The sequence below is a fragment of the Lacerta agilis genome, chromosome 1 (assembly GCF_009819535.1).
Source record: "Lacerta agilis isolate rLacAgi1 chromosome 1, rLacAgi1.pri, whole genome shotgun sequence".
Classification (NCBI taxonomy): domain Eukaryota; kingdom Metazoa; phylum Chordata; class Lepidosauria; order Squamata; family Lacertidae; genus Lacerta; species Lacerta agilis.
Window position 1 is genome coordinate 3796699 of NC_046312.1, and position 15731 is coordinate 3812429.

The 15731-nt window shown below is 46.5% G+C and overlaps 1 protein-coding gene across 4 annotated transcripts in view; it reads left to right on the top strand.

The window, feature by feature from the left end:
• The first annotated feature begins 1731 nt into the window (after positions 1-1731).
• DDHD1 (DDHD domain containing 1) overlaps positions 1732-15731 on the top strand; it is a 34391-nt gene continuing 20391 nt past the window's right edge. For all 4 annotated transcript variants that reach the window (XR_004427465.1, XM_033162562.1, XM_033162732.1 and 1 more), the window contains exons 1-2: positions 1732-2371; positions 7594-7767. Coding sequence is in view for 3 of the 4 variants with exons in the window: in XM_033162562.1 (XP_033018453.1) it covers positions 1738-2371; positions 7594-7767 (808 nt within the window). In the remaining variant the exon portion in view is untranslated. The remainder of the gene's footprint in view (positions 2372-7593; positions 7768-15731) is intronic.

The window sequence follows — 15731 nt, forward strand, 5'->3', positions numbered from 1 at the left end:
GCTTGAGCGACTGAGAGGTTTCGAATGAGATCCAGGTAGGCTATTGTTATTGTTTAGTCGTTTACAGTGGTACCTCAGGTTACATACGCTTCAGGTTACATACTCCGCTAACCCAGAAATAACGCTTCATGAAGGCTGGTAACATCAACCGTGCTGTTTGGAAATCCCGTGCAGACAACCACCGTGCCTGGAGAAGACAGTTTGTGCATCCACAGCAGTGACCAGAGAAGGAATGACGGCTGGGAGGAGAGCAGAGAGAAGAAACGCCCTGGTGCATCTGCAGCAGCCCAACAGGACACCTTCCTCTGTCCCAGCTGCAACAAAACATGTCTCTCCCATATCATTCTCTACAGCCACAGCAGCTGCTGTAACCAGACCCTCTCAGTGTCCCTATTTTCCAGGGACAGTCCCAGATTTACAGAAGCCGTCCCGGTTCCTGATTTGATCCCGGAATGTGCCACATTTCCTTAGGATGTCTCTAATTTTCACAGGAGAAATATTGGAAGGTGTGGAGTTATGCGACCCCCCCCCCAAGCCAAGGAGATAAGTAACTACACAACCTTTAGAAGACATCTGAAGGCAGCCCTATATAGGTGAAGTCTTTTTAAAAATTTTCATGTTTTATTATGGTTTTTATATATGTTGGAAGCTCAGGTGGGCACGGTATAAACAATAAAATATTACGGAATAAGCCGTCCCTGTTTTCATCGGAGAAACATTGGAGGGTATGTGTAACTCTCCAGTAGTTTGACTTCGCCCCAAAAGGCGCACTCCTCCACGCACGGACAGAAGACGCCCGCGTGTACGTGTGTGTTTCATGAATACACGTGTCCACCTCACGGGCTGGCTGAGACGCCTGCGTTTGCAAGGGGTTGGACTGGATGACCCTTGGAGGCAAGCGGCCCTTGGCGTGCGCTTGTGTGTGTGTCTATAACAGTTATTCTCGCGTGGGCCCCCACATTCCCTCACACAGCCTCTCCTCCTGTCCCCTCAGGGGAAGCAGCGCGAGCCCCGCCAACCCGCCCTTCGCGCCCAGGCCCAACCCGCTTCCCCTCGACGAAGCGACGGTTGCCGCCGACTCCGGGAGCCGATTGGGCGGCCGGCCCGCTCCTCCTGCCCTGATTGGCGCGCGCCTCTTTCCTTCCTACCCTCCTCGGCCCGCCTCCCCTTTGCGGGCGCGCGGCCGGGCGCGGCGTCGGCGGCGCTGCTGCTGCTGCTGCTTGTGCTGCTCCTTCAGGGCGGGCCGCTCGCTCGCTCGCTCTCGCCTCTCCTGTCTCGCGCGAGGAGCCCCGAGGCGCAGCCGCCGTCCCGCCTCCCCGCCCACCCAGCGGCATGGAGGAGAATTCCGCCTCGAGCCCCCGCGCGGGAACCGGCGTCCGGCCGGGCGGCTCCCACAAGCGCTCTGCGGCGGCGGCGGCGGCGGCTGCGTCGGACGAGGAGCCGCTCCTCGACTCTGAGGCGGCGGCCGAGGACGAAGACGGGCCGCCGCTGCCGCCGCCGCCGCACCCTCCTCCTCCTCTGACCCGGCCGCGGGAATCCCCTCAGCCGCCGCCCGCCGAGCCGCTGTCGTCGTCGTCTGAGGAAGCGGCGGCAGCGGCGGCGGCGGGAGCGGCTCCCGAGGGGCCTCCTCCTCCGCGTCACCGGCGCCCGCCGCCCCACCACCACCACCACTCCCCGGGACACAGGCGGCGGCGGCGGCGCGGCGGCGGCAACCGCCTCCTGCTCCTCGGTCCCCTCATGGACGGAGGCGGCGGCGGCGGCCCGGGCGGGGTGCTCTACCCGCCCCTGGGCCGCGACGACGAGGGCGACGACGACGACGAGGAGGGCGACGACGAGGAGGACGACGAGGCGCTGGGCGACGACGAGGAGGACGGGCCGGGCCGCGGCGGAGTGGGGCCGCTGGGCAGCAGCGAGAGCGCCGGCAGCGGGCTGTCGTTGTCGGGCGGAGGAGGAGGAGGCGCCCCGGAGCCTCGCAAGCGAGCGAGGGGGTCCGGCGGTCTGGCCAGCCGCGCCGCGTCCACCACGTCGGCGGCGTCTTCCGTGGGCGGCGGCTCCCGGGGCTACGAGGTGGTCCGCGAGCTGGGCCCCGAGGAGGTGCGCTGGTTCTACCGCGAGGAGCGCAAGACCTGGAAGCCTTTCATCGGCTACGACTCGCTGCGCATCGAGCTGGCCTACCGGGCCTGGGGGCTCCTCGAGAGGAAGGCCGCGCCCGCAGCCCAAGCGGAGGGGGTCGCCGCCGCAGGCAGCAGCAGCCCCGAGGCCTTCGAGCCCGGCTCGCCGGGGATCCCTCCGTCGGAGCCCGTGTGCGTCCGCGGAGGCCTCTACGAGGTGGATGTGGCCAACTCCGAGTCCTACCCGGTCTATTGGAACCGTAAGTCGCCCCCGCTGCTGCCTCTCCCTCCCTCGGCCCCCACAATGGAAATACCTTAGGGGACCTTCCCCTACCCCCACTTGGTGGGCATTGGCCATTCAAATAGGCTGTGAGTGTGCCATGTCATGCGATGGATTATGTGGGGTGGAGCTTGCCTTGTTTCATTAGCCTTAGGAGCTGAAGTCCCGTTAAACTCGGTGGGATCTGGCTTCAGAGTCAACCTGCCTGGGAGGATCGAGTTGGAACCCTAGTGCTACCGGTTCCTCCCATGCACGTTGACGTTGGAAGCAGGTTCCACCAGTTCAAGTGATGTTTAATTCTCAAGGCTCTTAATTTACTTTTTAAAGGAAGCTCACAAGGTCCTGCCTGGAGGCTTACAACATAAAAAAGGATGCTCAGGGACTCCTGGATCCTTGGCCAGCTGTCACCTTCCTTTGCTCTGCTTTCATGACCATTTTATCAGAGACCCACCGTCATGAAGTCTTGCTTAACCCTTCCAGTTCCACTTTTCTCCTTTTCCCTGCTAAGCAAGTAATGTTCTAAACCAGGTGTGGGGAACCTTTAGTCCTCCAAATGTTGCTGAAGTGCAGCTCTTGGAAGCATGGCAAATGACCTGTTTTGAAGAGGGTTCTAGTTCTGCAGCATTTGGAGGGTCAAAGGTCCTGCACCAGTTTTAAGCATTTATCAGCAACCTGCCTTAATACTGGATTTTCTTTTTGTTCAGCGCCCTTGCCATAAGGTTGCATTGTGCTTCCCACCGCCATAATTTTCCTCCTTAAGCATTCCTTTATCTGCTTCTCACATGGCTTCTGCACACACACACACACATGTTAAACATGTGGCAAGGAGGTCCTTTGCCTGCTCTTTTTCAGGTCAGCTACTTCCTTCTTACTCAGTTTGTACCTGTTCTCATGTGCCCAGATCACTTATCTAGGCAGGAAGCTAAATCATAACATCTGTACTTAACCTCTTACACTTAACCTCTCACTCCCTTTTCCAAACTACACTCCTGCTGCTCTGTAGAACTATTTCCACTATCATGTGGCACCTCCCTCATCTCTGCCCATTGCAATCCTAAAGAGTTAACTTGCATTTCCTTCAAGCTCTGGCCCTTTTGCACTCCTTCCTGTGAACAAAAGACAGGTATGGCACTTTGACTGGCTGTTATTCACTGATCCCAAAGTCCCTAAAAATGGTGTTAGAATGCTGTGCCAACATAAGATAAACTCTGCAGTAAGAAACTGGATTTGTTTTTGCATAATTGTCTCTTCCTGGTGCCGCAAGTAGTGGCATGAAGTTTTTGCTTTTCTGGGAAAACAGATGTGTGATCAGTATTGCATTCTGAGACTTATGTGGAAACACAGTCTGGATTACTCCTTTTGTCTGTTCTGCTCTACTTTCAACTGCAGCCTCTTTTCTTTCTTTCCTTTCTCTGGAAGTATGTATTATTTTAGGCAGATTTAATTAAGAATGTGGTTTTCAGAACAACAAACAAATGGAAATTACAAGTTCTTAAGTAACAATACATTGAAAATGAAGCATTACATCATTTGCTTAATAACAATGTAAGTGGAAAAGTAAAGGGAAGGGAAAGGAACATCTTTATCACACCCTAGTCTAGCACCATCTTGCTGTCCAGAAACTCCTTCAGGGCAGCATCAGTTTTCTTATCACTTTATGGACCAGGAGTTTACAGAACTACATGTTTATGTTGAAAGTTTAATTGTGAGTTTGCATGTCTCTTGTCCTTCATTAAGCTGCCAGTGCTTTGTGAGCCAACCCCAATAATATAGGCCCTTGCACATCTTTAGTAGGAATTAATTAAGAAATTTGCTTTATCCTGCGGACATGAATGCTCGCTCTTGAGTTAGAGTTAAAGGCAGCTGAGACTGAATCACTTAGTTTTGCGTCTGCCTGATGGTGGAGCAGGCATGCACAATCCTGTTAGCCTGCGGTATCCTTAAGGTCTATGAATGTCAGTGCCATCAATCATTATGTTAAGAGGAGAGGTGGATGATGGCTCATGCAGACTTCACTGTGCAGAGAATGAATGAGACAGCACCTTTCTTTGCTTGTCTTTGCACAATCCAGACAGAGTGAGGAGGGATCTCTTTATTTCTCCCACTTTGCACACTGAATGTATTATTGTGTTCTTACCAAAGTCATCTATACTGCATTTTCTCGTTAGGCAAATGTTTTGTTTTGCCTGGAATTATCCATAGGCAGCCATGTTTGTTTGTTCATGTATCTGCCCCGTTTGTGTATAGAGTGGGCGTGGGTGTTTGATGTTTACATCATAATGGATGTGTTGGTGAGGGCAGCTGAATTCTCTTCTGTCTTAGCTCCCCACAGTGCATTGCGTTAGCCACTTTTCTCCCAACCCACCATGACTTTGCTGAGAGAAAAGTGCCTTGAGTTACCATAAATGCTGTAAGGTGGTAAGGCAATGGGAGGATTTAGCTGTTCTCACCCACACACATCTTTTGAAATAAAAATCAAGCCTCTGTCCCACTTTGAGAATGGGGCAGATGTAACACACTTAGTTTGCTACTGAGATTTCTGTATGCAACGGTAATGCTACCACAAAGATCACCCAAGTTGTGTCTTGGCTAGCCCAGGCATTATTAAACTAAGCTAGCGTGTGTTTTCATTCTCATTTTTAATAATTTAATTCCCTGACCTGATTACTGGGTTTAAAAAAGTTGTTTTAGGGTTCTTAAGTTTTGCTTGTGGGTTCTAAATACACGTTTTGTTTCTAGGCCTAAACTTTGGTAGTCTTGCACTGCTAAGTTTCTATAGAACTTAACTGTTAATTTTAAAAGCTTGGATCTCTGCATCCAGGGGACAAAAAGACACCCAGACACCTTAACTGAAAGTCTCAGAAGCCACGTCTCAGAAGCCAGATAAGGTCCCTCCGAACTTCCACTGGTCAAAGACTGGAATTTATTTACTACTCAACTCTGTATTTGCATCCTTGTTGTTAATGTCACATAATGGAGAAAGGGCCCTTATGCACTATCTCCATATGCTCCCCTTTTCTTGTTTAAAATCCCCTTTCGTAAACAGAAGAAATAAATGAGCAGTTGTATGAACATTTGCACAGATTCTGGATGCAGAATGTGGTTTCCCTGGTGCTGAGTGTTTGAGGCAGAGCACATTCAGCCTCTTGCTTTTGCAGCCATTTATCTGCTGGAATGAGAGAGGAGAAAATGGACCTTATTGAGTAATTTGCCAGTAGGTAGTTGACTTTCTTGGCATGGATACAGGAAGATCAATTGCTTTAATTTTTCCTCCTGTAAAGTGTAGGAACAGCAAGAAAACAAAAGCCTGGGAAAGGCAGAGGGTAGGAACAGTAAACATAAACAAAGTAGAGAGTGAAAATGGTGGCCTGCTGTGTTGCTTTTCATTTTGGAAGTAATTTCTCCTTCTCATTAAATCTGAGTGGCAGATGTTTAAAAAAGTAGCATATGCTGTTCACAGAGGGATTTCCAAGCTTTGGGGGGAGAGGTTCCTGGGTGCCAGCATCAAAAGCAGCATTGTGCTCAGAGCGGAAGTAAGCATTTGATCTTGAGAAGATTAAGGGTGTTGACAGAAAGCATCCCAGTAATTTAAAGTAGTAGTGACCTCCTTACCTTGGGTAGCTCTTTGTGTTTACTGAACTAAAATGACAGCTGGTGTAGTAATAAGTAAGGTCTTTTTCCTCTGTAGGAGTCTCTATAAGTTAGTCCCTAGTCTCACAGCATAATTGTACTTCAGTAAACCCTGCACTGCCCTGTTGTGGAATCTTCCTTCCTTCATGGGTCTTCCCTCTCAGATAAGCAACTTGAGACTGTTGTTAGCAGGTGGCTGCTCAGTGTTACTCATCTGCTGCATGTCTTGCCTGTTCTGCTTCCCAATGACTCTACCTTAGGGTGCCCTCCACCATTGCTGCACAGCTTCCTTGTACTGTATTTCACCAAAGCTCCAAGATCTGGTCTTTACAGAGTGTGAGTCTGAGGATTTTCATTAAGAAAATTCCCCATGCTAGCTCCATTGAAATGAAAGGAGGATGTGCTACAGTGGCATTTTGTGACAGAGGACATAGGACTTCATATAACAATTCACTGTCTGCAGTGATTAGGCCTAGCTATGACCCAGTGCTACCAAGCTCAGGATCAAGTTGGGCCCCTCCCTGCCCCCCAAATGTCCTGGTTTGGAACATTTTGTTGGCTACTACTGGTGTAAATGCCACCAATACAGTGGTGCCTAGGGTTACAAACACTTCGGGTTACAGACTCCACTAACCTGGAAGCAGCAGCAGGAAGCCCCATTAGCTAAACTGGTACCTCAGGTTAAGAACGGTTTCAGGTTAAGAACGAACCTCCGGAACGAATTAAGTTTGTATCCAGAGGTACCAATGTACTGCTTCCACCTGGCTGAGTGTTCACGGGGCAGAACAAGGAGCTCTGCACTGGCAGAGCAACACTGATATCCATCCATGGGCAGAGGCCAGGATGGCGAAGGTACAGCTCCACCTGATCAAAGCCCTAGCCAAATGCAAAAGGGGGTGGGGGGGTGGATTCCAGCCCAAGTCTTTAAGCAACATCCAGTATAAAACTGAGACACAAAATACTGAAAAACTCAGTGCTATTTAAAAAATAATAATAATAGTGAACTATACAGGTTGTACCAATGGCAGAAAGGGAACATGGCCTCATCATAGTAGCAAGTTGCCAAAAGTTACTTTTCTGTTGTAAAGCTAAGGCAAAGTTACCGTTTTTAAAGACAGACATTTACTTTTACATGTGTCTTGTGGGTGGGTAAATCAGCTGTGTTTGATGTCTTTAACAGATTTGTACACAGAAGACACATGTGTAAGATATGTTCGTGTATAATACAAAATGGTTGAAGAAGGTTGACTTAGGGTTGTCAAAGACATTCGGAAAGTGTAGTTGACACTTTAAAGTACTGAAACCTAGACTATTTGTAACCTACTTTGCCACTTAGCTGTGTATTGGCTTTCTCAAGGCAACAGGGCCCATAATGTTGTCGATTCAAGTGGAGCAAATACTTTGGAACTGCAGGGCTGCCAGCCACTGTAAGACTGGGATCATTTAGCCCCCTGCAAGGCAACTGCAGTCACATTCTGACAGGTGTGATAGATTTTGCCCAAACATTTCCCCCCCCCTTGTATTAACTGCTCTTCTGTATCTTAGAATATATTGTGTTTGTCACCTTTATAGAATCTGAGAAGATCCCTGTGATGCGTGGGCAGTGGTTTGTTGATGGCACATGGCAGCCACTAGAAGAAGAAGAAAGCAATTTGATAGAACAAGAACATCTCAGCTGTTTCAAGGGGCAGCAATTGCAAGAAAACTTTGACATGGAAGTATCAAAACCTTTAGATGGAAAAGAGGGTAAGGGATGGCTGGATCAATGGTCCTGCCTCATGTTTCTTTTTATGATAGTCATAACCTTTTGTGTAAATGTTTGATGATGGTGTGTTCTGCATGATTAGCCATTACTTGCTTCAGTCTCTTATTATTGTTAGGAGCATAGGAAACTGCCTTACACCAAGTCGAACAGTTGATCGACCTAGTTCAGTATTACCTACCTTGACCACCAGCAGCTGTCCTGAATTTCAGATTTTCCTGCCCTATCTGACGAAGTCTGGGATTGCACCAGAGTGATGTTTCTTCCCCAAAGCACTTCTGAAAAACAGTGTGTTTTATTATGCATTATTTTGTGCTACCATAAATACACTCACCAATAGAGAACTTCCTCATTTTCAAACCATTTTCTTGTTTCAAGTCGAAGTCCTCCCAGATACTTGTTTTTTGCCCCTTGAAACTTTTTAACCATTTGAATATTATTATTTTTAAATACAGCCTATCGGCCAGGAGAGACCAAAAGTTACATATTTCTTAATTTTGGGTCAGTCCAGGGTTCGTAGAATCATTTGCACTTGTATTCTTGTTTTGTGGTCAAACAAAATACTGTTTAAAATGGACAGACTGATAGTCTTGACATCCCCTCCGTTAGGTTCTGATTAATCACAAGGACAGGTGTGAGAGCTCCTTGCCTCTAGCCCCATTGCAGCCCAGAGCCAAATCAAGTAACACAGCAAAACTGCTTTTAATGACCACCTGCTGTAACAGCAGGTATTGCCAAACAATTCTTTTTGTGGATAATTTGCTGTAATTTTCTTAGAGTTAGTATCATTGTTTCACAAAACAGTTAACTAATTTGTTTTTCAAATTGGTATAAGTGCCAACAGTGCATTTTTCTAGAAAAACAGGTGCACCGCTATACAGTACTCACCACGAAGTTGTAAGTGCCACACCTTTTAACAACAACAACAAAAAGGCCCAGGTACTGCATAGCCTTGGCTACTCCCTGGGGAAAAAAGCACTGAGTATCACACTTGTTGACAGTTAATGCTACCTTTTTGTTCTCATAAAGTCATTGTTTTAAAAATACTTGACTTTTTTGATAATATTTGACTGGTCAGTTTGACATTGCTGTAATTGAGTTTATCTTGTGCGATAAGACCCAATTGCTTTGGGCAAGACAAACAGCAGAGCTCTCCCCAAGTTTGAGTGCCCTGGACAGTAGTACAGGTTTGGTTGTATGCATTGCCTCACCCTGCTTATTTTAAAAGCCTTTCAAATTATCATCACAACTATTTATCATTATTTAAGGTCTAAGTCTGTTGCTTTGGCAAGTTGTGGCCTTAGTGATGGGCTGCTGCTATAAGAAAGGCAGGTGTTGGCTATTTGGTTCTTCCTCTAGGGCTGATGCCCAACAGCAAAATAAATGGTTTGTTTGTGCTTCCCATTTAATTTCCAATAAACAAAATAATTTGCAGATTTAAGTCTTGGTAAGTTTGACCCTGACTTTTCAAGATTTGCACTAGAAAATGAAGAATTAAGAGTGGGAGTTTGGGCAGATAGTGCAGAATAAAATATTTTTATAGTTTTGATGTGTTTTTTTTCTCCAACTGTTAAGTAATTTCATTTTTTTGGTTGTGGCTTGAGCCCAGCTTCATTGTAGTTATTGAACTCTGTTTTGGGTAGTAGGTTTACACTGATATGTCTTCCAGATGCAAAATTTGGAAATATGCCTCACTGTTAAGACCGAGGCTGGATAAGCATTAACTCTGGTACATCTAGAGTGGGGTGGTATTATGATGGAAAGTTACAGCAATATAAAAATGCAATATTGAGATCAGTTAAACCCATTTTCAGTAGAAGAATTGGGTGGGTCCTAAAAAACTAATCTCAGGTACATCTTCAGAGTACCATGGAAGCTGTACAGTGATAGTTCCAGACACCTCTCTGAAAAGGATTTTGGCTGCCCTGCCCCCAAGCTAATTTCTCTGCATTGGATGTAATGTTTACTTGGGGCCTGTGTGCAAGATTATATTCAGTATATGGGTGTCAGTTACTGTATTTTCCGGCGTATAAGACAACTGGGCGTATAAGACGACCCCCAACTTTTCCAGTTAAAATACAGAATTTGAGATATACTCGACCGCACATTCTCCACCTGGCGTATAAGACGACCCCCGACTTTTGAGAATATTTTCCTGGATTAAAAAGGAGTTTTATATGCCAGAATATATAGTATTCTGGTGGCTGGGGATGATTTACTCCCACCTCTACGGTTAGAACTGAGTTAGACTATTGTTAAGTGGCTATATCTGAAGCAACAGTAGTGGCTGTCAGGACTACATGGGTGGGGCTGCATTGCTCCCCAGTCTTCTGAGCACATGTGTCACTGCCACTTATTGATACTGGGAGCTCAGTGTGGATGCCATGGCAGAAGCCAGTCCAATGTTCCGACTGCTGAGTCTGCACTGTGCTTGCACCATCTCCCATTTCCTTTTTCTTCTGAATGCAGAGCAGCAGTGCATTCAGAAAACAAGAAAACATCCACACAGTCCTGTCAGCTGCTACTAGAAGCCAATGTTTGTGCCCTCCATAACTCTTTAATAGTTGGAAGAAAGTTTCATTAAGCATTTACGGGTAGATTATACTAGCAGCTCAACCATAAATGAGATGAAAGGAAATTTATACATTCTAATAATAATTTGTGAGACGAGGAGGAATGCAAGTTTTAAATATTTTTCTTCAATTCTGTTGTGTTTGATTTTTAAATAATTTGTTTGGCTTACGTTCTTCTGTAGTATATAGGTTATAACAAACTTTTTGAGAAGTAAGTATTCGTAGGACTGCAGTCTTAAAAGTGAACTTAGCGCAGAGATTTTAGCAACTTCAGGAGAACTTAGAGCCAAGAAGAATATTAGTTTTGTAGTGTCACAGTGTTCCACATTCCAAGGTACTCTTGTCTCTTGGCCTTCTTGGAAGTTGCAAAATTCTAACACCCAAGAATTCAGTCTTCCTGTTAGAAATCTGATAGTTGCAACAAATTGGGACTGATACTCTATGGGGCTATGCACAGAGCAGCTGGGTCGTGCCAAATGGAGCCCTTTTAAAATAGATACAATCCTGCCAATCAATAGTTTGCTGAGGAAATAGAAGCAGGGAGGAACTAACTTCCATTCCCAAAAAGGTAATTTATGCATTTTTGGAAATGATCCCTCTAGCACCACTTCTTCTTCTTGTTGTTGTTGTTCATCATTTTATTTGTATGCCGCCTTTCCATAGTTAAAACAATGCTCAAGGCGGCTTACAACATGACAAGATTTACATAATTACCAAAAAAGCAAAAGTCAAACAATAAATAAAACACATCAAAAAGTACACAACCAAATGGAAAACAATTTCCACATAAATCATAAAATCTAAAACTAAGAATACAGCATTAATACCAATCACAATTTAAAATGACATAGATAAAAAATAAAAGCAACTTGAAAACAAAAAGGGGAAAAAAACAGAGCCCTCTCTGCCCAGCAGCGGCAGCACTCCTTTATGGAGCCTGTCAGGCCCCGACCCAAGCCAGGTGGAGAGAAGCAGGGCAGGGCCCTTTAGGCTTCCAGCAGGTCAGTCCTGTTGTTGTTGTTTGTTGAATTTATATGCCGCCCTATACCCGGAGCTCTCAGGGTGGTTCACAGAATAAAATCAAAATATAAAACCACAAAATACATAATCAAAATAAAAAACAACAACCCAATAACCCCCCCCCCAACCACATTTTAAAAGGGCATAGGATCTCAATCAAATCAACCAAAGGCCTGTTTAAAAAGGAACGTTTTTGCCTGGCACCTAAAGGTGTATAATGAAGGTGCCAGGCAAACCTCCCTGGGGAGAGCATTCCACAGACAGGGAGCCACTGCAGAGAAGGCCCTGTTCTTGTGTTGCCACCCTCTGGACCTCTAGAGGAGGAGGCACACAAACAGAGGCCTGGGAAGATGATCTTAGGGTCTGTGTAGGTTCATATGGAAATATGTGGTCCTTGAGGTATTGCGGTCCTGAGCCGTTTAAGGCTTTGTAGGTCAAAACCAGCACTTTGAATTGGGCCCGGAAACTAATTGTTAGCCAGTGGAGTCGGACCAGGATCAGTGTAATATGCTCAAACCGTCTTGCTCCAGTGAGCAACCTGGCCGCTGAATTCTGCACCAGCTGAAGTTTCTGAACTGACTTCAGAGGCAGCAATCTAACTTTGAGGTTACCAGAGCATAGACAACAGTAGTTAGGCTATCCCTATCCAGATAGGGGCGTAGCTGGGCCACCAGCCAAAACTGATGGAAGGCACTCTCCAGGAGTACCCCCAAGTTGCGAACCTGCTCTTTCAGAAGTGTAACACCATCAAGAGCAGGCAACCTTCCACCCATCCGGTCTAGGGAACCACCCACTAACATTGTCTCAGTCTTATCTGGATTGAGTTTCAGTTGGTTGGCTCTCATCCAGTCCATTACTGAGGCAAGACACTGGTCTAGCACTTCCATTGCCTCACCTGCAGATGTCAAGGAGAAATAGAGCATACTTGTTGGATTGGAGAGAAGGACTGCAATGGGAAGACCTGTTAGCATGCCCATTTCCCACCCTGCTGAGTCCACACATGAAATACGCTTCCTCTCAACCAGCGCCCCATGCAAATATTGAATGTAGAGACATGCACTTCTTACCCAAAACTCAGGAAAATTCCATTATTTTGTTAAAAGTTGTCTATATTGGAATCATTTATTGTTACTTGAACACACTAAATGATAGTCAAGAGGCTGAACATATTGCCTTGCCATTTATCACAAACGTCTAAGGATAGGCCATAGACAGCTGCAAATCTTGTTTGACATTGATTTAAATAAAGCACAAACAGTAATTCTGAATGGCAAGAGCTGGTTGTTAAATATGGTTAGGTAAAGGTAAAGGGACCCCTGACCATTAGGTCCAGTCGTGTCTGACTCTGGGGTTGCGGCGCTCATCTCGTGTTACTGGCCGAGGGAGCTGGCGTACAGCTTCCGGGTCATGTGGCCAGCACGACAAAGCCGCTTCTGGCAAACCAGAGCAGCGCATGGAAACACCGTTTACCTTCCCGCCAGAGCAGTACCTATTTATCTACTTGCACTTTGACGTGCTTTCGAACTGCTAGGTGGGCAGGAGCTGGGACCGAGCAACGGGAGTTCACCCCGTCGCGGGCATTCAAACCGCTGACCTTCTGATCAGCAAGCCCTAGGCACTAAATGAAGTGTGTGAAGCACGGTTGTGAAGTAAGGAGTCTGTGTAGTGTTGCAGTTGGACTAAGACAGGAGAGACCCAGGTTCATAGTCCCTCCTCACCATAAAGTGTACTGGCTGGTCCTGCACCCATGAAAATCTCTCAGTCTAGCCTACTTCATAGCTGCTTGTGAGGCTGAAAGTGGGGCTGGGCTGTGTATGCAGCCCTGCACTCCTTGATTAGAGTGGGATGAAAATGTACAAACTAGATAAACAGAAACTAAAATAAGGAGATAGCACTTGTGCCTTTCCTGTCAGATGACCCTGTTGCACAGTTAAAGGAAACCCATCACCGGCACAAGGTCATTCATAATTCCATGGAACATTTTGCAATATTTGTCCAAGGTCAGTTGACTGCTGTCCTAACCTTAAGTGTTAAGCACTTTGAGCTATTTCTGGAGTTATTTTGTTCATTACAAAGAAACAGGGACACATGTGACACTCGGCTTTTGCTGAAGCGTTTGAAGGACTCCCCCCCCCCCAGTAGCTTTTCTATATGTAAATAGGGGTGATGGTGTCTCCGGCTAAGTGCTGTTACCTGTGTACACAAGTGGCTTTTATGTCTCTGGCAACTAGTATAATGATCTTTGCGTCTAAAGCAGTGGTTCCCAAGTGATTTTTCCCCCCAATGGACCACTTGAAAACTACTGCAAGATTTTTAATTTTATTTTTTACAGAAACGGGACCGCCTAGTGGTTTGCAGACCACAGTTTGGGAACCCCTCATCTAAAGTATGCCTAGATAGAATTCTGTTGTAAATCAAAGAGGATATTGCTCAGTTAATGTGGTCAGCTCACTTGTGTGATAGATATTACAGGAATTGGGCTTTGTTCCTCCCAGATGCTCATGGGCAGGTGAATTTGTGATTGGAGCGCAGATGCCTAGTGGGAAACATGATAGCTAGGTCCTCAGACTTGGCCTCAGAGTGAAAAAGCAGAAACCAGCTCTGTTTACATCAGTGTTTGCAGCAGGGGAAGCGGGAATGACTTTTCATTCATGAGCTTCCATTTCTCAACTCTGCTGTGATAAGGAGCAGCCCAACATGCTTTGAAATAAATTGCACATTAAGCACATTAATAATAAATTATTAAGCACACAAAATCAGCATTCCTCAAGTGCAAGTTGTCTATGTGCAATTTTTTTATCATAGGTAAATAAACACTTATGAAATAAACATCTCTTTCTGATTTCCTCCCCAGTCTGGGGACTGTCTCATCCTGTAGAACAGAGTTTAAGAGTAATTAAGAACAAACTGGGTGGCTGCCTCTATTTTAAAATTGTGAATAAAGGCAGATAAATACATTAATGTTAATCTACAGGTAGTTTTGAAATGGCAATATCAGAAGGCACTGGTCTTCTTCCCTAACTATTTGTAGTGACATTTGTAATACAGCTCTGTCTGCTGTGCAATGGTTTCACGACTGTGCCATGAAAAGGCATTGATTCCCCATCCAGCTCAAAGCCTGTTATATGGGCAGCATTGTAAACAGAGTCCTCTCAGTAGAACTTGGGGCAGGTCAGGAAAGTAGGTGGTCCATATTGTGTCTACAATCCAAGTTGTTGAGCATCAAATCTTTGAATTATGCCTAGAAAGCCAATGAAGAAACCTTGAGCTCTGATGTAATGTGTTCCCATGAACCTAGTCTCCTTTAGGTAGGGTTGCCATACAACCGGAATTTCCCACACTCATCCGGGATTTCAAGGGTAAGATCACTTCCCGGGCGGATTTTTAATATTTTTTTTTTTAAAAAAAAATGTCCAGGGTTTTGTTTTTGGCGAGCTGAGGTTACTGGCCGAGCAGCGGTGCTGTCACAAAAGGAAGGGGCAGCCACGGCGTTGTTACTTCTGGTGGCCGTGTGTATGTCTGTCCTCCTCCTCCCCTCAGTGGCCTCCAGGCCCAGGCCAGAGCCCCTGCAGGCCCTGGAGCCACAGAGCCCCCAATGCGCCTGGCCTGAGTTGCTTCTCTGGAGGCAACGGAGGCTGGCCGTGGCTTGGGGAAGGCCGGCCTGGCCTTCCAGGAAGAGTGCCTGGCCTGTGCCATGAAAAGATAGCAAGAGGCCGAAGACAGCAAAGGTAAGAGAGGGATTGGAAGGAGGGGGTGAGGAAGGGGTCAGCAGCAGGGAGGGGCAAGTGACAGAGATGCGGGATGGTGGGGGGGTGCCCTAAATATGGGGGGTTTCCGGGTTTTTGGTCTTCGGAATATGGCAACCCTACTTTAGGAGTGGGCTCCCCAGCACAGTAGTCCTGAGGTGCCTGCAATCATGAGCAGCATAATCATCCCCAAGAAAGAGATTGGTGAGCAGCAGCTTACCTGTTGTGTGATTTGTACTAAAAAAATACTTCGTTGTATTTGCAGCAGGGCTTAATGGCCTTCAGGGGTTACATTGGGAGTAACCTAATAATAGTACATGTTTGGGCAACATGTTTGGGTTCAGCAAAACACATACCTTGAGCTGGCAAGTTATAACTGCTACATCAAGGCTTCCTAAAGTTCTGGCAGTCTAGGACCAAATTGATACGAGGGAAACTCTTCTGTGGTCCCAGAAATGCTCTATGAATCAGAATCAAGTTTCGCTTGGGGGGGGGGGGTTGTTCTTGGCATAGGGTGGAGGAAGTGCATTCCTCACTTTCTCCTGCTGATTTTTCTTTGCAACTAAACACAACCTCCTCCCATGTGCTTATTGACTCCTTAAATGCATT